The sequence below is a fragment of the Ascidia mentula genome, chromosome 7 (assembly GCF_947561715.1).
Source record: "Ascidia mentula chromosome 7, kaAscMent1.1, whole genome shotgun sequence".
NCBI lineage: Eukaryota > Metazoa > Chordata > Ascidiacea > Phlebobranchia > Ascidiidae > Ascidia > Ascidia mentula.
Window position 1 is genome coordinate 19,019,245 of NC_138572.1, and position 21,930 is coordinate 19,041,174.

General features: G+C 38.1%; 2 protein-coding genes across 4 annotated transcripts in view; both read right to left on the reverse strand.

Annotated features, from left to right (window-relative positions):
* LOC145908579 (MKI67 FHA domain-interacting nucleolar phosphoprotein-like) overlaps nucleotides 1–8,748 on the reverse strand; it is a 74,177-nt gene extending 65,429 nt beyond the window's left edge. The window contains exons 1-7 of one of the 3 annotated variants that reach the window (XR_014403023.1): nucleotides 8,583–8,748; nucleotides 7,798–7,944; nucleotides 6,488–6,596; nucleotides 5,674–5,801; nucleotides 5,478–5,567; nucleotides 5,114–5,180; nucleotides 3,998–4,630 (exon numbers count right to left, since the gene is read on the reverse strand). Coding sequence is in view for 2 of the 3 variants with exons in the window: in XM_082995882.1 (XP_082852008.1) it covers nucleotides 4,236–4,630; nucleotides 5,114–5,180; nucleotides 5,478–5,567; nucleotides 5,674–5,801; nucleotides 6,488–6,596; nucleotides 7,798–7,944; nucleotides 8,583–8,690 (1,044 nt within the window). In the remaining variant the exon portion in view is untranslated. Of the gene's footprint in view, nucleotides 1–3,274; nucleotides 4,631–5,113; nucleotides 5,181–5,477; nucleotides 5,568–5,673; nucleotides 5,802–6,487; nucleotides 6,597–7,797; nucleotides 7,945–8,582 lie in introns of those variants that run through there. The other 2 variants (XM_082995883.1, XM_082995882.1) reach the window with 2 other exon arrangements.
* A 1,177-nt stretch (nucleotides 8,749–9,925) lies between these two features.
* Nucleotides 9,926–13,438, reverse strand: LOC145908317 (troponin I, slow skeletal muscle-like). The gene is made up of 4 exons (XM_082995569.1): nucleotides 13,350–13,438; nucleotides 11,878–12,057; nucleotides 10,913–11,002; nucleotides 9,926–10,153 (listed from the first exon to the last, which is right to left on the reverse strand). Exons 1-4 carry the CDS (start codon nucleotides 13,359–13,361, stop codon nucleotides 9,989–9,991), a joined length of 447 nt encoding a protein of 148 aa, XP_082851695.1. The 5' UTR covers nucleotides 13,362–13,438; the 3' UTR covers nucleotides 9,926–9,988.
* Between the last annotated feature and the right edge of the window lie 8,492 nt (nucleotides 13,439–21,930).

The following is a 21,930-nucleotide window of genomic DNA, read 5'->3' on the forward strand; positions in this document are numbered from 1 at the left end:
ATTTACGGCTTCAAGATTAGCTAGGCGGACATCGGTTGATACCCTGGGCTCATTTTCAGGACATCCGTGCAACGCATGGACCCTCTCTCCACTCGGTTTCAAACCAACTCCAACTTAACAAGTCATCTGGAGACAAATCCTTGTCAGTATTGAAAATGTGGAACGCCAGATTTCTATCCAAAAGACCACGCAGAAAAGCACTGCGTACTGCCTGGTCTGTTATCTTTTTAAATTCAGTTTTGTTTCCATAAGCTAAGCGTGCTAAATCATTTAGCTCACCCAAGTATTCTTCGACAGACTCCGAACCCAACTGCTTTCTTTCCATTAACTTGTACATTGCAGCACCGCTATCCAATTCCGGAGAAAACATGTTTCTCAGACAGCCCGTGAAGTAAATAAAGTCCCTCTTTTGTTCTTCGTCGAAACTCATTTTCTTGATTCTTGGACCAATTTCCGGCGAGCAAAAAGTTAGCATTGAAAAGGCCCGTTGATTCAAGGGGATATGTAGAATGTCAGCAAAGCTCTCAAAGCAAGTCAGCGATGCGGCAAAATCTTGTCTGTCGTCAAATTGTGGTGGTGAATTCACCCATTTGGAAGGCATTCCTGTTCCTACCGGAAAATCCAGGCCTTCACCATATATCCCCTCATACCTTCTTAGCCAAGCCTTTGCCTCGTCGGTTTTCCATTTTCCGCCGATTTGCTTTTCCACCCGTGTTGGATGAGGTGTCTGGTACAGATTTTCTGTATCTTTCAGACTAGTTACACTAGTTAAAAACAAAGAGCGTTAATCATAACTAACAGCACACAGACTTACATATGTTTTGTAAGCGACCAGAAGCAGATGATCCCAATGACAACAACAGCAATAATAATGCCATCAAGTGCCAAAGAGGCTATGATCGTGATTGTAGGGTCGTGACTGTATTGGATTGCATCTGACGAACCTGTGAGAATTGTTGCTCAAGGCAAACAAAAGCATTTGCTCGGGAAAGTAAAAATACTCTTTCTTAAGTCTTACGTTTACGTGTTCACGTAACATGGACATTGCACATTTACGCATATCATGAACATTGATCACAAATAGCCAAATTACGTCATTAAAGTTCGGGACCTCTCAAATTCTGATTGTACCTCGGTAAAATAGGAATGCGCATTCGTTGGTGACCTCATTTCTTTGTTTACGTAGAATTGTGCTTTTGAAAACATTCCACGCTATTCTCACGCGATGTTCGTTGTTTTGTTTGATGGACATGTGGCCATTAACTGACCACTCCTTGTGTTCGCACGCGATCTCTTTTGCTGACCTTCAGTCTTTGTGTTCGCACGCTTTGTGTCCGCACGAGATCTCTATAGTCATTGTTTGCAGAAGTTTCGCTTCTCAAATAATTGCTGTCATGCATCAATCGTTCTGGTTTGGTTTTCAAGTAATTGTTTTGTGAAGAAAATGGGCTGCTGTCCATCAGATAAGATAATAGCTTATGTCATGGTAATTTCGAACCGACTTTTTCGTGTGGTGACTTTTATCGAAGTGTATATATATGTACATGCTTCCTTGACTAACGCAGTCAGTCACAATCTCTGTCTCAGTTCAACTCGGTCTATGTCTAATTCAACTATGAATGTGTTTACATAATATAACATCCCAACCGCTACAAACCTCACTCATATGCTCCGGTGTTATGACATTTAATATACTAAGACGAAACAAGCAATAACTTAAAACATGTGTGTTTTTTCCAACTTTGATTTTTCCAACCAAGATAATATTACAAAAGTTAATAAAGAATATTCACTGGATAGGCGAATTGGTTTGTGGTGGCGCGGATTATAAGTGAATGTTGTAAAATAACTGTGTTGATTTCGTAACATGCATCGTATAAAGTTAAAGAATATGGGCAGTGTATAATTTCAACGTTGGGGAAGATCTTACCTTGCTTCCCGCAGATTTTTATTTTAACGCTCAGTGTTCCTCTTCAACAGCGTGACAATGACTTCCTGCTCAGCATTGAAATATTTCCACAATCATTACGTTGCAACCATGGTTGCAAGTAGATTGACAGCTTCTTGCTCTGCGCTTCTCGCGTGTCAATAAATTATTGAATTATTATAAATTATTAACACGTTGTCTTGGAATTGTTATTTATTCGCATACATCGAACGGGTAAACACAGCCTTATTACCGTCCAGTCATCGACATGTTGGGTGTATATTGCCCACATCCTAACAAACGAACAGAAGGTAATCAACAAAGATATGCATGCATTTTTGGCTCTTGTGGGACTGAACTTGGGGCTAGAATTCATGTTTATTTCCCTGCGGTTTAAACTTGGATTTTGCCGCGACAATTAGACTTATTCCGTAAATGGTTTCATGGATCCATGATATTTTCTGTTTCATATTTGTTGTTCATTGGCGTAGTTAACGTGCAAATTAAAACTGGTTTCATTTGTCAGCTTTTCGTGATGATTTCATTATTCACTTACATGACTTGATTCACTTACACGATTCAGTTAATCGTGCGGGATATTGTGTATATTTGACTAAATAAATCGCTTTCAATATCAATGGACATATGTTTAACTCAACGCACGCTGATAAACAGCATCCAAATTATTTGACGGCGATCGAATGTATGCCATATTTTGCACCCATTTTACTGGTCACGCTTGAAAAACGTCCTGGTATAAAAACGTCGTTGTGTCAAACGAATGCATATATGTGGAAGCGACATAGGAGTTCACTGCGCTGGTGAACGAACATGAATATTGAACACGCCCGGTTTCTGACTACAAATACTAAGTTGATTTTTACTTTGCAAATGGAAGCAAAGTCTGACAAATCAGCCATTGCAAAAAAGGTGCAGACCTTACAGGTCGTAACAGTGTGTACACCTGTCTGCAGCTCTCAAAACAGTGTAATTCGATAGCATTGGCCTATACGCTATTTCACTCACAGTTCGCCAAGTATCAACACAAATTACACTGAGCAGCACTATGTCTGGGTGCAAATTGACTTGCTCAAATGCATTTACAAATGCAAATGCGTTTATAATGTTATTATCGCAAGTAACAAGCAGGCCTAGACGGAATGTAGTGGGATTATTTTATTTTTAAAAGGAATTTTTGAAACATGAAAACCAAACGGAAGACATGAGTTGTTGCTGCCTTTCAGATGTATAATACGTTTCAAGTTTATTAATGTTTCAAAGCAGAATTCTTGATGTAAACACTTAAAAAACTTGGACGTAAGGCATAGGAATGTTACTAAAGGGAGGCGTGATAGAAATTTGTACAGAACTTATTAATGTAGAGCAAATATTGCCGTACATTTTGCCATTAATGTTTTGTGATCGAACAACTTCTGGGTTTCCATAAAAAAAATAGCAATCTGTGAAGCAAACTTCGGTAAAAACTGACATACATTGATCTCTAAATTTTTCATGATATATTAACAGACGATCATTTTTTAAATATTCAACAACAACTGCCGTCAAACCGCGGCAAAATGTCGAATCTGACAAAGAACAATTGCTTGAAATCCAGATGTCATAATTAGTCTTGTTCATCCACGCTTGTATTCCAATACATACTGTAACCACGTACACTGCGCTGGAACAAACAAAGACCCCCGACATGAGGGTTGCGCACTTCACCAAAACTCACACTTTGAACGGACATTTAAAGATTTGGGAGACGCAGGGGTCCAACTTGGTCTAAAGTCAATGGTTCCCTGCCTATGATACGCGAAAGACATCCAGGTGGAACAGGAAAATATTTAACGAATATTGTTTGGCGCTAACAATTTAGCTTGTAGCCCACATTTAACGTTTGAAATTATTTAGAAATCATGAACTCTTCCACGACAACAAGGTTTAAAGATGACACTTTCCTCAATTGTGCCATTATTTTTTTGTTTAAATGTAGAGCGACTGTGCAGGATTTTGTAATGGTACGCGATATAACACAGGTTGGAACCATAGTTCGAATATACAAAGGACCTGTCGGCTTACATCACTATGAACAAACAACCAGTGACACGAACTAGTGCATATTTGCCAGTTTTCGTTTCGAACGACAAGAACGATATGAAAATTACAAATTCTAAACCGAGTCAAAAGTTAAAGCATGGAAATCAAACATTAAATAGATTCGCTAAATCCAAACTCTGTGCCTGCCCACAGCTGACTTCAAATTTATTGAAGAGTTTTAGAAACGAAACAAAAATCTGAGGACAATTTACATGGTTTTATTCAACAAAGCGCGTTTCTTCACCAAAAGAGATTTTTTCGCTGGTTTCTTGCAAGTTTTAGCAGAAATTTTGCGTTTTCTCTTTAGTTTGGGTGTGGCAAGGTCTGACTTTTGATTGGCTGCTTTACCGCCAGCACTTCCCTGATTGGTTGAACTGGGGTCGTTTAGCGCCGCCTCTTTTTGACTATTGTTGGTCGGCGATTCGCCTCTGCCTTTCTCATTGGATGGTTTGTCACGGTCTGATAAGCGCACTGACCGCTTTTTGACCTTTGCCGATTTAGGCGGAGTTTTAAATTGAATTTCATCATCGTCCAAATCCACCACCATCTCTGTACTGACATCTAGCGGTTTGGAATCTTGGTTGGTGACAGTTGATTCCGCTGCTAAATAAATACAACCATAGTTTTAGTTAATAGCATTTAATGCATTTGGTGGATGTCAAACCTCAATGAAAAACACAAAACTCACTGACAGAAGAAATGAAAAGTGATATGTGCACTCATAGGTGCCTGGTTTTCATATTTCCTATGGGGCAGCAATATTGGAATGATATAATTTTTTCAAACAAACATAATTAACGGATTATGAGGAAGACATGTATTTAACCTATGCAGTTTTTGCAAATGTTGAGATTTCAGCTGGCGTTTGGATATTTTGTGCCACTGTTATCTTTTTGTGACCCGCAATGTCTTGTGCTTTTGGCCCAAATCAAAAGAAATGATGAAAACGCTTTGTTTTTGGATCCATGGTTGAATTGTTGCAAGTTAAAAGCTGGACAGTTGGTTTAAGATCAGGCAAAAGTTACGAATGTGATGAGTTATGGGATTTCCTTAAGGAAAACATAATATTGGTCCGGAATTATTCACCTTTAGTTTCTGTGTCGTTCTTAGGAAGTTTTCGAACACAAGGTTTCCAGTCTTTTTTCACTCCAAGCTAAAAGAAAATAAATATTAACCAGGGTTGTAACGAGAAACCAACAACCAGCATTGGCTAACTTTGTGTCAAGGGTTTAATCCACATTAATTATCGAAATTGTAAATTAAAACACAGTTGGCAAACATAAATGCAATTTCAGTTATATGCCAAAAATTCTCAACGTAGCTAACATTGTATACATATCTTGTTTTTTTGTTTTAACAAATATTTTCATTCAGGTTCTTGTTACTGACGAAAACTTAAATATGGATGCACATTGGAGAAATCCACAAATGCGGTAACCACATAACTCACATTTGTGATGTCATAATCAACTCCTAACTCCTTTAGTTTCTCCTGCAATTTATTTAAAGTCTTCTTTTTTCTCAGTTCTCGCTTCAAAACCTAAGCAAACATAAAATTTCAATGGTTTTTGTTTAAATTTTCGCAAACATTTTCATACAAACACAAAAAAAAAGAGATATAATTTTACAACCTAAAGTATTCTTACATTTTTTGGTTCCATTTTTGGTTTGTTGTAACTGTTTATAGCAATTTTTCTTGTGGATGGTTTATAAAACATTCTGTCAGATCCTTTGAAAGTTTCAGGGTGGAGTTGATCTTTCGGGATTACTTCGCCTGGCAACGATAACGTAACCCAAATTTAAACCAACGTATTAGAATGAATTGTTGAGTGGAGCAGTTGGGAGTTAAAATATTTAGCAATGCTTGACCCAGGGCTCCTTATAGAAGGCAATACACGTTGTAATACCCATAGGCGCCTTGTTTTCATTTTTCCGGGGGGGGGGGGGGGGCATATTATGACGTCATAATTTGTTACTGTGAGGTCATCAAGTATCGAAAAACTGTGTTTGAATTTCAACGCATGAGGCGTATTAGCCAAAAGGGCGGCGTTAACGATAAACACACGAGATCGGTCTACGACACGACCAATAAGAACCTGTTGGCATATTATACTGCGAGACTGACGTTGCAACAACCGATGTCGTTTGAACATTACAAATGCGAGTTACATGGTGCGGACAGACACGCGTAATAGCCACTCGTTTTTTTTTTTCAAAAAAAAGGCCCCCTGCCTCCCCCCCGGACTAGGCGCCTATGGTGATACCCAATAACGCCTTACCAACTAATTTAAAAAATTGAAATATAGCCGTCCACAGTGAAACAAATTACATGGGTATGTAGGCATGACCAAAAGAACATTGAAAAATATTAATACTTCTACCATGGGTCAGAGAAATTTTTACAGCAATAAATAATATACTGTAAAGTTTGTTGCAATTAATTTTTGATGCAAAACTTACATTTAAGAATATGTTCCATGAGTAAATAGTTGTTCATCGTTTCAGCAGCCACTTGTGCCACAGCCGCACATTCAAACTCAATGTAGGCATAACTCTTGGATCTGCCAGTCTTCATAAAACAACAAATGGTTAATGATATTTTCAATCAAACAACAAGACAGATACTGTGATTTCACAAGGGTGTTAATGTGTTCTTATATACACTTTTTTTGTTTTTTGTGCCTTTGAATTTTGTGTGGTTGACATTTGAATTGTGATGTTAACCCCTGGTGAAGTCTTGCTGTATGGCAGACAAACATCAGACAAATAAAGTAAAAAAATTGATGTCAGAAGATCAGTAACTATTTGAACAAGAGAGAGATCTTGAGAAGAAAACAAAACACTACAACATAGAAGGACAATATCTAAGGTGAGTTTCAAATAAAATGACACAAAACTATGAGGCAACCATACACAATGGAATGGATAGAATTGTTACACGGGGCCAATTTCTGGGGGTAAGGACCAAATATTTTTGTTTGAACTCTTCTTGTTGTCTAATGTGCACAAATACAGATACATTGGAGAACTGTTAATTATTTACGTTGGTGAAAGCTCGTTTTATGGGGTCAAAACACAAGAATCATTCCACAAAAATTAATTCAAAGCAAAAACGGTACTGCAACGTACGACGAAATAGGTAGCGCTTAGTTTAGGCATAGAGTTGCTGCATGAAAAGTTAGTACCCTTGACCCTCAAAAAGGCATATGCCTTGGGGCTAGATATGGCAATCCCCTTTCGTCTGGTTTCGATCTTATCAATCTTCCAATTTGTATGTACAATATTATTCTCACCAAGTGCCAATATGAAGACACAAGGCAGGCAATGTTAACTTCAATCCTTTTCACACAAGCAGTTTACGTGGCAACTCGTAGAATATATCAACTAGCACTTAACAGTTCACATGGGAAACAGGATTTTCTTACACACACACCAGACTGGAAAAAATGTCGTAAAAATTGCGCGAACGATCGCACTTTTGCGAAAATTTACAGATAATCCGTGCAATATTAATGACCTAATGCATTAACATACGAAAAACGTTGCGATCGTCCGCGCAATTAACGATCGCCAAAACAAAATCCGCCACCAAAAAACAAGCTTTCCAATCTGGCACACACATGCATTGAACATATTTGCACAATTCAGTGGCTGCCTTTACATTACCATATGGTGATGATATAGCATTATTTCAGCTTATTAGTCAGATTGTTGCAGTATCTGTGGTTGCATTAAAAGGTTTATAACTTAACTTTTACTGCAATAATCACCTTTTTGCTTCTAGACAACCTCAGTCTTGTAACAGTTCCAAATTGTTCAAAATATCGTTTTAATTGTGGTTCAAAAAAGCCGTGAGGCAAATGTTTGATAAAAATCACACCTGGTTCATTCAAGTCAAAATCATCAAGAGCTTTTTTCTGAAAAGAAAACAGTTTCAAAAATGCAAATGATTCACACAAGTTGATTACATGCCCATCAAACCAAAGCCTAACTTAACAATACGGTATGCATATACCACATTGGAAAAAATGGTGCACTTTTGCGAAAACTTGTCGATAATCCGCGCAATATTAGTTAGCTAATATATACAATAAAATATGAAAAAACTGGCGATCGTCCGCGCAATTAACGAACACTGAAAAAAATCCTACGTGCAAAACAAAAATTTTCCAATCTGGTATATATATATTATATGAAAGCCTAAACCTCAGTTGTTTTAGATTGTCCACACTGATGATTTAAGTCCAATGCCGGCAAAAATAAAATACCATGTGTACTAGTGTTCATACAAAATAATTAATATATCCATGCGCCATTGATTGCATCTCAGGGAGTGAATGGTCAATGACTAATAACTGGACAAGAGTAAAAAAACTCTATAGCCTTTATTAAGAAATAGTGTTAAATAATGATGCGTGATGTTTCAATAAAGTTTACTTCACACAATATGGGGAAAAAGGCTTAATTTGGTGGAAATATTTAAGTCTCAATAGTTTTCTCAATTAGATCACGAATTTGTAAACTTTTTTTACAATAATTTACGTAACTGAATCACCTTTTTCCGCAGCTTATTCATGTTTTTGGAAAATTCATCTTGTTTGGTTTGATCAAGAGCAATAAATTCCAAGTTCTTTTTGGACTTTTTACCCTTCGTTTCGGTCATATTGTTCAGCTTGTCTTTACAAAAACGACGATCTTTACTCAACAACTTCGCGTTTCCATCAACGAAGTGAAAAACACTAATTCCAATGAGCCGAATTTACACGTGGTTGTGCTTTTTATTTCTATGTGAACAATTGTCAAGCAACAAATGTTTGCCAATATTTTTTAAATATATTTTATCATCAGAAATAGAACAACAAAATGAACTACCCGTATTTAACCTTCAATTACCTTCGCGATATGCCTGGGTAATTAACCTAAAAGAAAGCGTTGGGTTTTCGTTTTTGAATAATTTAGCACGACCGGTTGGTCAATAAACGTATAAAGCGCGGTTGCATCTGCAGTATATTTCAATGTACTTTTATTGCTTCTAATTATTTTAACCAAAATTCGTTTTAACGCACGCGACATAAAAGCTCGCGTTGTCACAATACTCGCGTGGTTTAATCCATTGAAACGCATCAAGACCGAAATTTCCTGCTTAACATTGTCCTTAGGATTTAATTTTACCCACGGAATTTGTGTGGCATTTCTGCCCGGTCTTTGACCACCTCGACTGATGAGCCGGGCAGTTTATGAATTTTATTAATAACCTTCTGTACTCTGCATTTTTTCTTATTACGCAGCATCTGAATTACTTCGATCTACCCCCATTGAAAAACGCCATCGCCATCGTATTGGATGATTTACTAATTTTAATTTAACTCAGTAATTACTAATTGCGCAGTGTGAAATCTGTTGTGAGTTTAGTTTTTTTTTTGCTATGTAACAGTTAATAAAACAAATTCGTACACATCTCCTGAAATTCCACGAAAAATGTCTGTACAGTAAGAAAAGTTTTTTGAAACGACTTTCTCTGTCACAAAACTTTTTTATCCATATTTCTTTACCAACGCCAAATATATGAGTGCAATTGCTCAATCGGGTGACCAGGTATTGGCATGCAATAGTTTGTATGGTTTCGTGCGTAAGTGAGGAAAGTTATAGTTTTTTTCTCTGTGCGGAAATCAGCGTTTCCACGGCCTCTGACTTGATAACGTTTGTGGTTTTACCGGCAATCGCTCACTCTCAGTGTATTTATTAGTTTACAACATTTGGAAACAAACACCCATTCATTATTTTGTTTATATTTAAAGCGAGTATCGTGTGACACTTGAAATTATCAAGAAACTGTCGGATAATCTTTAGTAGATTTATACGAAACATTAGAAATTCTAAAAACAATTAAAAGCATTTGTGTGGTGCGGGGGAGTATTGTTGTTTGAAAAGAAGAATCTGTTGAATCAGAATTTTGTGCGTTTACTTCTTGACAGCTTTGAGGTTGGATCTGAGGTCCATGGACACCTTGTGTTTGGATCCTAGCAGGGCCTTCAACATTTGATCGGCCGACATACGGACCCGACGCAGAGGTGGGCGCTTGAACTTTCCTCGGAGGTCGAATATCTTTTGGTTCAAATCTTCAATCTGCAAAACATTTTGTTGAAAAAACAACCACATTTCTATCGAAGATCCTTTTACACCGGGTCATAAAGTTTTTTCCAAACTTGATCCACATATAAGCCCATGTAACATAGAAATCTGTGCAAATATTAACGCTACGATTTCGAGCAGTATTTCAACGTGCATATAAAAAAGAAATAACAGGCGGTGGCCCTGTTCACGCCTAATCATTAAAATTCGCACAGATTTCTGTTTTACACAAGTTTGGAAAAAAACTTTGTGACCCGGCGTAGTGGTATTTTCCCATTTCTATCGAAAAATGACATCGAAAAAATAACATTCGCTACCAATAGAATATTAAACAAAATGTGATTGTGATTCTGCAGAACTCACTGACTATTACGGCTCTTTTGCGCATACAATGTGATTTAATGAGAAAGCTTGCAAATGCTTATGGCAGGGCAACCCTGGTAGCCTGTGATGTAAAACAGTAATACAAGTCATAACAATGATAACAAATGCTGTGTGTGACGTCACAGTAACGTACATCAGTCCTTTGGTGCTGTCAAGTTTCCATGACCTAATTGACCTTGGAACGGACGCACGGAGACAACTGTTGCGTCATTATGGCCATTGGTGCCCTATTAATGGCCCAATGGAATACCCTCAATAACAGACTGTCTTTAATATAAAAATGCTCATTACCGATAAAGAATTATTATTTGCTTCCATTTATGCAACTTTCAAACTGGTATTTTTCGACAAAGTGATTTATGAGATTACCTCTTGGTCGTTCTTCTTAACTTTCAACTCAATTTCGAATCTTTGTTCGTCGACGACGTCGATCTTACCGTGGAGTTCGCGGCAGAGATCCTGGAATGGATATAAGTTTTTTGAACAATTTCTACTTTTTTACATGGTTCAGATCACAATGTTTCCTGTCACAAAATGGACGAAAATCTTATAAGTGAAGATTGCACTGACTAGGATTTTTATGCTTTGCCACAGCTGGGTGTCTGACACCACGCAATTAGTTTGTAGCAAATTAAAACGAGGTGAATGTTTCTGTCTGATCCTGCATTACGTGTAAGAAACCTTTGAGCGGAATACCGAAGGTTCGAATCCCGGCTTGGTGAACGGAACATTTATTATTCTAAACACGTTGATTTTTCGGCAAAATGATTTAAACCCAGTTGGGAAAGACTTTGGACGTTTATGAAGCCACATAATAACTACTGGTTGATGAGTCAAAGGGCCTTCGCCAACTGCCGGGAGATGACCTACCCTTCATAGGCTGGCGTTAATCCCATGAGAGAAGGTTACTGATGCGGGGTTGTTGCGGTCAAACGCCTTCGGTGGATTTGAATTAGGTTTTATTGCCACCAACTCTGGAGACTTTGGATCAAGACGATTTCATTAATCTGAGATTCTGTGGCTACCGACAGATTTAGTGCTGGGTTATGGCTCTGCTGGCCGTAAAGCGGCCTGAAAATGGCCATTGGGATAAATAAGCGGGTGAAACACTAAAGGTCAAATTTTCCAGTTAATTTTTGGGGTTCTGCGAAAGACGTAACTTTCGCTGCGAAGAGATTTTTTTGGCCATTAGAATTTTTTAATCCTGAACTTACGTCATAAGCTATGAAGGGGGGCCGGATTTCTGGCCTGCGGTACCTGTCTTGTGCCCATTGGTTAATCCGGCACTGGATATATGGTCACAAAAACCCTTCAAACTGCAATTTACTCCGTACCATTAGGTCCTGTTGGGACATTGAATCCAGGTCTCCAAGTTCACACATTCTCTTGTTAAGAGCTGCTTTTTTCTCTTCAGCTTTTTGTTCGGTTTCTCGCTTCAAATCCTCCCGTGCTTTGTTGAGCATGAGGGACTTCAACATCATCTTGCGCTGATGCGTCATCTTACGCGTTCCGCTCTAATAAACACAGAGAAACGTCATCAATCAATTTTTTGGTGGTTTCAACAAAAACATTTTGGAACATTTTTACATGTGGAACTGAAACGGAAGAAATCAATAAAAACAATCGAATTCCGTTGCTTTTGGCGTTTTTGAAATTAATCCCATGTCGTGCTGCTGATAGGGTGTGTAAACGCACTGTTTCGACATGTAAGGTCTCATCAGTGCAGCTGTTGTGTGGCACTGTGCTAGCTTTCACACTAGCAGGGACACTAATTTCCACTTTGTGGTACCTTTCGGTCCACGTCGATCTGCAGGGTACCCAATACTGTGTGCCAAACAACAGAGAGAAACCACTGTGGAGCGCACTATGGCCAAACGGTAGCGCTTATGCAAATAGACTTCGGTGTTTGCAACACATATTTTACTTACTACTAAAGTATAATTTTTTTCTATTTCTAGTATTCATATTCCGCAAAGCTGATAAACCGCATTTAAATAATGTTGTGGGTTGACATGGACATGAATGGGAGAATTACGTCCTGACATCAAACATACCACGACCGCTTTCTATTTAAATCCCATGAGAAAAGTAATGGTTTGTGTCAATTTATCTGACAGCCCTCGTGGCGCCACCGCGACTTTCAGTAACTGATCAGTGCAGATCATCTCATACTGGCGCTTTTTCAATGAGAGGAACGCTGCAGTCAAGGTTTGGAAAAATGGCCGACTTCCGTTCAAAAAAACATTTTCGAATTCAAGCTAAAAAATAACTCTTTGAAAGTCCTTTTTTGATCGTGTCAAAATTTGTCAAATTTTTTAATTTTTGACTTTAGAAAGCAATTTGCACGGTGATTGAAGCATAGTTACGTTCAATCTCAGATAACATATTAAGTGTTATTTTTCTTTTAACAACTAGGGTGTTTGGGGTTAGTTAAAGCAGCAGCATATATTAGTTAATCCATTAACGTATAGCATATCGTACAATTGGTTCATTGCAGAAATAACTTCTAAACTACGCAAGGCGACGTGGACGTGGGAACAGTTTTCAAAAACATTTAAAAAAAATACATTTGCTTGCTTTTCGCCACAAACATTTCTCTTGTTTTTACACTGATTCATATTTTTTGACCCGTAATCATCGGTTTAGAAATTTTGCAAAAGTAGAAATTGCTGTGAATATTATTTGTAACACAAGCTGGATTCAAAACATACACAATTTTGGTGTTTCTTATGATCCAACAAGGCGCATTGTTACCGCACAATGCACGAGGTACAGATCGTTACATAAAACACATGTCCACACTCACCTCTTCCGCCATGTTGTTCCGCTTTTATTTCTTTCCGATGAGAATCTTAAAAATCCGAAGATTTGAATTCAACGCTGATCGACTTGAAGTAAAATGACACAAACTCTGACGAACGCGAGCCTTTTTATAGCCCATGAGGTTTATGACGTCACAGAGTGTCGAAAAACCATTATCGCCTTCTGTTCAATGACAAACCGCCAGTGTTTCCAGGAAAGAAAAGCATCACATCAGCGCACGCCCAGAACGTAAATCTGTTTCACAACGAATTGTAAAAAATAAAAAAAAGTCAGAGATTTAAAAAACTTTAAGATCTTATTTTCGGGAAAAGTCAATAAACGATTTTCCGAAAGGAATATGGTGTGACTAAAATATGAGGAGAAACACTGCACTTCACACTCAGAGAAACATCTGTTTATGACGTCACAAACCGAATGAAACCTCCTGCGTTGTTTCTGGTATTAGCAGCTGAAGGGAAAATGTGTTTATTTTATTAGAAGTGAATTCTCATTGATTGCAACCAAAACATTGGATGTGTTGTCGTTACTTCAACGACGCCAAGTTAAAGTAAATGATTTCATGGTGGAAGCATATCTTGATTTGTTTTTTTCATGTTTTTGCACTCAAGATAATTTACCGAAGTTTTAAATTATTAAATTTTCTTGTCTTAAAATAAGCATTGATTTAAAAACATGATGATTGGTATTTCTTATTTATCCATGGCACACTGGCCTCGTGACCGATGTGCCCATTTACTCCCTTTTCGACTACACCGGGATTTGAACCCAGGATATCCTGGCCACGATGTTGCCAATCACCTGCCATTCACAGTCACTTTTTGTTAACTCCTTGATACCTCTAGTGTTAGCGAGGTCGTTTTCTGTGACAGTTTTGGGTGCGGTGAAATTAGAGTGTGTATGCTAAATAGTTTTTAAATATTTTCGTCCAATAAGGCGACACCAGAGGCTTTGTGGATGATCTCTATGAATCACTTTGAGGCAACTTGTGGCCGTATTCGCAAAAAAAACACATATTATGACTTCACTGCTTCTATTTTATTTTCGCCATGTTTGCAAACAAAACAATAAAAAGCGTCAAACAGTTCGCTGCTAGGTGGCGCCATCGATATGTTTCGTAGGGAAGTCCCAACGTGGCCAGGATATCCTGGGTTCAAATCCCTCTTTTGACCTCAGCTGTCAAGTTTGAATCATCCCATGGGCGCCCTTATTTAAAACTTGCGAAACCCCGAAACACATGACGTCGAAGCGGCAACCAGAACATCCCGACTTTAAGAAATGTTAAGAAAGCATTTTTGAAACGTGTGTTCGCCAGTATTTTATGTTTTCAAACTGAAAAAGTTCGCGAAAGAGTTTTACAGTTTCCATAAGCGGCCATTTCTGGTGTAGTATGACCTCACATTGCAGGTCTGTTGCGGTTTTGTGAAAATAAAAAGATCAAAAAAATTAAAACCAAAAATTACACTTTCTAAACAATTTATTAAAATGTCCAAAAAAGATTTTTTTGTGGCCGAATAGAAGGGTTTGGTCAAGTCATGTTTTTGAAGACGAAGACGGCGAACTTTTCCCCTCATTTCTCTTTCGTCAATATTTTGTTCCCAACTCCACTAAATAACTGCGGCGTTAGTCGTGTTTAACCGCGTAATATAATGCCCCTCGCCTTTATAAAAAGTAGACTTTCGAGAGTGAATGTTTTGTGTTGCTCCGTTGAAGGCCCTTCCGTAGGTAAGTGCTGTTTATTTTATCTATAACTTTTTGTGTATACGTATTTTGCAGAACAACTTAACCGCACCAATTTAATGAATAGGTTGGGAAGTATACGTATAAGTACAGATAGCGGCATTACAGTACAAGAAGATGGCCTTATAATGTTATAAAGACTTGAACATGACACTTGCTGGTTTACCATAATAATTTGTTTTTCATCTTCGATATTCCCTCTATCGCCTTGGTTTCCTTGGCATGTCCGGGACAGACGTCAACATTGCCATAACTGTAGGCGAACACACAACGTTCGAAAGAGAGGCGACAACTGCAGTCTCAACATCGTTGTTATAATCGGTGCAGGATCCCATGCATTGTTCGGTTTCTTGTATTAGTCACAAACCACATGAGAACAATGAGGCTCGGTCTAATTAGTTTCCGATCTTCTTTCAAGACGCGATCTGTAATTTTCCACAGGTTCCAATCACGTGGTGTGAAAATCGGGACATGCTTAGTCATTCAAGCGTGACCCGCAACAGTCAATGCCTCCTTGTTCGAACACAAAGCTACTGTTTATGTATGATCACATGGTCACCGCACAAACTCGTGTTTTAGACATTTTTTACCCCGAATTATTTCTACGTTTTTCTCACAACAACCATCAGTCACGTCACAATGGACTCTGTTGGTAAACATGAACAAGCAGAGAACGTGAGGTGCTTTGATCTCGTTTGGTTGCCATGCCAACGTAATTGAAAAACGGGAAAAGTGAAAATTTTTATTTCCTCCGCACTTTGCAAACTGAGTTTGTACGAGCAACGGCTTTTTACAAATCTTCTGTGTAAATTCAACATAGAAATCCAGCAGACAGCTCGTTAAGTTGATGTTCAGTAAAATATGGTTTTACTAAAGACATCATAATTTGATCGACAGCCTACCAGGGAACCTTGGTACTGATCCAAGTGTAAATAAAAAATAAAAATCAATTGATTATAACTGTTTTAAGGCCATATTAATTTTTTGTATCTGATCACATTGTCACCGCACAAACCCGTGTTTTAGACATTTTTTTACCCCGAATTATTTCCACGTTTTTCTTACAACAACCCTCAGTCACGTCACAATGGACTCTGTTGGTAAACTCGATAAAGTTTGCGACACCAGAGGTTTACACAGAAATCATTTTGTCCATTTGATTTTATTCCAGTCGCCCCAAATTAACGAGACGTCAAAAATATACTCAAAATATTAGCAAATAAATTCTTGTTCTTTGTAGGAATTTATCCTCCCATTGATCCGTAAAATATTAAAAAGTTAAACATCGTGTAAAGGAGCAAGTGGAGATATTTGAATCCAAACTACTAGATTATATGAAGCATGACCGTTTTCTGGAAGTTTAAATTTAACAATGGAATACGTAGAGTTTATGCAAGCATTTTTGACCACCCAACCTAATTTGTTTGTTTGTGTACGTGCGCCCTCTTGCGGATGATTATACAACGTTGTACACAGAAGGTTTTTTGGGAATGAAATACAGAATCACTCCCACGGTAAGGAGAAGAAACCCGACAGCAAGTAGAGTAAATGTAAAGTTGATTTCTTCTGTTGTTTTCAATTCCACATCTAAACACACGGAAACTTGTTATATTATTTCTTTGTATTCAGAGCTTGTTTGGATCGCTGAGGATTTTATTACCTGTGCAAATTTTGCCTCCTCTGGTAAGTTTTCTTCCCTCGAAACACGAACACTCAGCTTTTCCCTCAACAATTTCACACACGTCCGAACACATTCCCTTCAACAATAAACAACAATCTATGATTATTCAGTATTATTTCAACAACTGTTATTTCTTACGTTGTAACAATTTTCTTCTTGTGCGATTTTGATGGGTCCGAATGTTAGGCGTCTGTGGTGGTCTGGATCAACAGAACGCCGTTTCCTCATACAACCCTGGAAAAGAACAATAAGTTATAAAAGCAAAACATACGTTTATAAACCATGGTTTCGTTAAATTTCCACTTCATGTAATTGTTGACGCACGACATGAAGTATAACGGTTTGCATACTTACAGGGTCAACACAGTCTCCAGTTGAATTCTGGCAAATTGTGGAATAACAATGGACGAAAATAATTTGTTCCACGTCACTAACGTTGGTCCACACAAAGGTCTGAAACCTGAAGGTTGAATTATCGGTCTGGAAGTTTCTCAACACTTCCCTGGTTCCAGTTGGTTCATCACCACTGGTATCGGCACAACTGTAAGGTATCAGTGGAGTGTTTAGTTGCACTAACGTGCCATCGAAATGTTGGTGGTAAAAAAGATATTTCTTTGGGAGAATCAAAGTTTAACGCAAAATGAATTGAGAGTTTTTTCCTGCACACTTGCCGAAATAATCAGAAATCTAGTCTTTGTTTCGCAAAGGACTGTTGGGTGATTCTAAAAAGCGCTTCCTCTCTATTACTTACACTTAATATATTACGAAGTTTAGCCGCTTTACCCGAAACTACAACATCTAAACTACAAAGAAAGGTTTAATATAAAGTAAACGTACTGTCCAGATATGATGGGGTAAGAAGGTTCTGTGTTCGGGTCCGAAGTCTGCGTCGCCCAACACGTTTCAAGCTTAAATGAAAGAAGGCATTACACACGTATTGAGTGGAGTTGGTTCAAGATTACCTCAACAATAAACTCCCCGTCAGTAACTTGATCAAGGGCAACCTTTCCATACAAGAAGTCGGGAACGGTGATGGAAGCGTCTGCTGCCAGAGCAGAAGAGAAGGCGTCGTTGTCGTAAAGTTGGAGGGACATTTCGAATTCCCCAGAAACTGGATCCAGTGCAGCCATAACTTCACTGAGGTTAAACAAGTATAGTTGCAACGTCAAGTGTGAGTTATAAAGGAACAAAGAACTATTGCTTACTCAATCTGTGGCAAAATGATGACGGATGTCAACTCAGCTGTGGCGTTGAACATACAAGTAAAGTTCAAGGCGTATCGAATGTAACGTTGCACTGGGTCGGAGAGATCCGTTTGTTTTTGGTTCCATATTGTGTACGTCAGCTCAATCACATCAGAACCTGCAGGCTGTGAAAAACACGTGGTTTACAAAACAAGAAAGCAAAAGAATAATCCAACACTAAGAAAAGAACAAAGCAATATTAGGAACAATATATCGTGAAGTTGAAGTTTTGTTCCGGGAGATGAAGATTTGGAAAACCCGTGTTTGGAATTATGGGAGGCGACATCGTATTCATATTACCATGTTGTTGAAACGTGAACAAAACAAAAATAAAAAACATGTGTTTAAACATGGATTCCTGTCGCCACCTGTGGACAATGATGCCAAAATATTGGACGAATTCGTCTAAAAGTTGATACGAATTCTGCTTCCATGATATTGAAATGTTTAAACAAATACATTATTGTTTCTCTAAGTTAGAAATGTAATTATTTATTTGTTGCATTTCGTACATTGGTTATAGCGGAGCATTGGGAGATGTTGAAGTTGAAGAAGGCGTCGTCGACAGTGGAACGGCATTCAGGGTCAAGCTCGTCCAGGTTTTCAACTGAATGTGTTGAGATGTAAAGGTGGTCGCCTGAGGTCACATTCAGTGAAGTCAGATCCTCGTCGAAAAGTCTAAATGTTACCGAGATATGAGATGACAGAAATCACTTTTAAATTATAACATATTTTAGATGTAATGATGTCGCGGCAGAGCCACACCCTGCATATTTATCTGCAAAATGCTTCTAAATACTACATTTGCCTTCTCACGTTACACGCTTTACATTGAGACACGTAAACAAACATTAATTCATTGCAACTTACGGTATTTCTATTCCGTCTATGCTGCAGATCTTTTCCGGAAGAACTACAAAAATATTAAGTTTCGGTTAAAAAAGATGGAGTCGATGAACTCCAACAAAATATTTCAGAATAATAACTACCTGTTTCCAGAAGTGCGGAAAATAGTTGAATTGTTCCCGAATTTAAGTAGTAGATACTGAAACTTGTGGTTTGCATAATTTCAGTTGACGTTAAATCTACGCTGGTTGGTCCTTTCCAGTGAATTGCAGGTCCTTCGGGTTGCTTTGGTTTAATCTAAGTTTCGAACATTATTATTTGACAAAGAATTCTGACTTTTTTACGTCCGTAGAAGTCACTTACACTGAGCAAACCATCTGCTAAAAGTGTGATTTGTTGATTTGTGACCCGAGCATTGATTGTATTCATGCTGTCGGCAGTCCATGCGCAGGCGAAGTCCAAGGTGGAGCCGGCGTCGCTTGTGATGGTTGTGGGAAATTGTCCGGCGTCTAAGACTTCCCCACAAACCTCTACGAAAAGTACAAGAATTTTGTTTTATAAATGATAAAATGTCGATGCTTCGAAACACATACGATCACTATTGTTTCCTCTTCCTGTGTTTAATCTCTTCCAACAAACTCCGATTAAAAATCAAGGATTTAAAAATTTTTTTTTACTTTTTTTAATCAGGAAAGTTATCGGCTCTCCAGACCGTGTCGTCATGAAGTTGCAAGAAAACTCATGAGATCTTTCACTGGGTACAACGTGCACTTCACCAGACATTCCTGTGAAAGTCGCTAAGTCGGTTCCTTCTTCATGAACCTGAACGTATATCAATTAATCACAAAAACAAGGTAGATTGTTGGCGGCAGGGGAAAAATGTTTAAGGCAAACAGGTTGAAAATTTAATACTGCTTGTTATTACCTAGAAGAAGAAAAAGTTTTAAACAATGGACGATGTTTTGGGAGTATCTTGTACACAAATACATACCCGGCATATATTATTTCCAATATCTCCACCCGTTTGATACAACAATAATTCATCACTTCGTCCCACTCTTACATCTACGGACGTACATGTGTTGCTGATAATCAACTTTCCGTCAATATCGAAAGCTGCCAGGTTACCACACGATTCAACAGGTCCTGGATGTAAATGAAAACTTGGGATTTCATTGTAACAACTTTGTTAAAATTGTTGTGGTTAACAATTTGCTGATGTCCTCTATGTTAACTGAAGGGGCAGGAACAGCTGCATTTACTGCTACAAAATGTTAGCTCTCCTAACACAAACAAATACATCTGAATAAGGAAATTGATCATTATAGAATTATTTGCGGGGTTATTTGGCGACACAAATGGAATATTTCGTTGACATAAATTCCAAACTAAAAATAATAAGTGCTTTTGAACTATCTCGTAACTGTGTCTGGCATAAACTTTTTTTTAATTAAACATAAAATTGCAAAATTACCATCTATCACTGTAAAGGCGACCCTCGCTGTTGTTGCGCGAGACGTCAGAAAAATCTCGAGGCGGCCAACAAAAATCATCTGAAAGTTGTAATTTTCATAATCCCCTTCAAAGTGTTTAACAGTGTTGGCATCCTGGACCTGCAATCAGAAAATAATAACGTTCATTTAATTCATTGACATTTGCGCATCAAATGTTGCATCTGGGACTGGTTATGTTCTGACTTTTCTTGTTGTAACTCAAAACAACTTATCTGGGTTGGAAATATGGAGTATGCTGGCTGATTGAGAATTAACCGAAACCATATATTACATTGTTTAATTGTTACGATGTCTCATGTAGGGTTATTGAATCATAACAAGCGTTTGGGAAATGCCAGCGCGTCTACGCCAGCTTGTACACAGCGTCGTGGGGATATACAAAACCCTACCCTCATTCTACCTGATTGTTCAGTTTGGGCATTAGTCACAAAGCATAGCGGAACAATGTAAGCTCACACAATCGATTCCGTTCTACTTTAGAGACGCGGTCTGTTATTTTCCACCGGTATTATCTTCATGTCACGTGACGTCGCTTACGTGGTCACCTCGCGCATTCAAGTGTGACCAGCTGTATCAGGTGCTGGTTTGACGCAGGAATTCGATGCGATGCAAAATATTTTTAGCGTGGAGATCTTAAATGTTACAACAAATTTGAAATGCACTCACAAACACCCGAGCACCGGACACAAGAAACATGGGTCTGAAAACAAGATGAAAAACGTCCACGGGAGCTGACAGATCAACAACCCAACTACAAATCACCGGAGGTCCTGTTCCCGTCATTGGTTTTTCGGCTTCAACAAAACCACTTGTGAAAACCTGATTGCAAGCGGGAGTAACTGCACATAAAGATAACAAGTGATTTCAGAGACGGTATTTTTAACAACTTTTAAAATCTTAGTAAACTAACAATTAATCGAAGGCACTGGTTTTAAAAGTAATTCTTGCTTACTTTCAGTAACAGTTAACTCCTCCCTTCACCGAAACAAATTAAAGTATTTCAAGCAACAACGAATTGTTTGTCTAGCCTTAAAAGGCAGAATGTATTTTCGAATATCACAAGCATTTTACGTGGTTTTCTGTTTTACAACATTTCTTGGTAAAAGAAGTGTTTTTCGAATGTGGACAAATATTGCTCACCATTTTCTAACATCAATTCCACTGGAGTTCCAGTGCGGTTCTGTGTCAGAACGCATTCTAGATAACGGTCTCCATTAACCCTGTTGAAACCAGACGACTTGCCATCTCCTGTAAAGCTCCTCAGAGTAGTTCCTGATGTAGAAGTTCCTTCATAAAGCTGCATAAAAACCCTCAGTTTAGTTTTACGATGAAAGTTTGAAAATGTTTAATTTGTTTTGGTGAAGGTCGGCGTTAACTGTTACTAAAAATAAGCAAGAATTACTTTTTAAACCTGTGCCTTCGTATGATTGCAAGTTTACCTAAGATTCTAAAAGTTTTTAAGAGTTTTAAGGTTTCGTTAAAACATTATCAGTAGTTTTACAACCGTGCAGACGTCGTCAAGAAGATCCCCGCTCTTAACAG

Coding starts and splice junctions, on each gene's coding strand:
- LOC145908317 (XM_082995569.1), bottom strand. Junction 11,003..11,877: donor TGTCCCAACAGGACCTAATG/GTACGGAGTAAA, acceptor TATCCATTCCAG/GATCTCTGCCGCGAACTCCA. Junction 10,154..10,912: donor TTAAGAAGAACGACCAAGAG/GTAATCTCATAA, acceptor AATGTTTTGCAG/ATTGAAGATTTGAACCAAAA.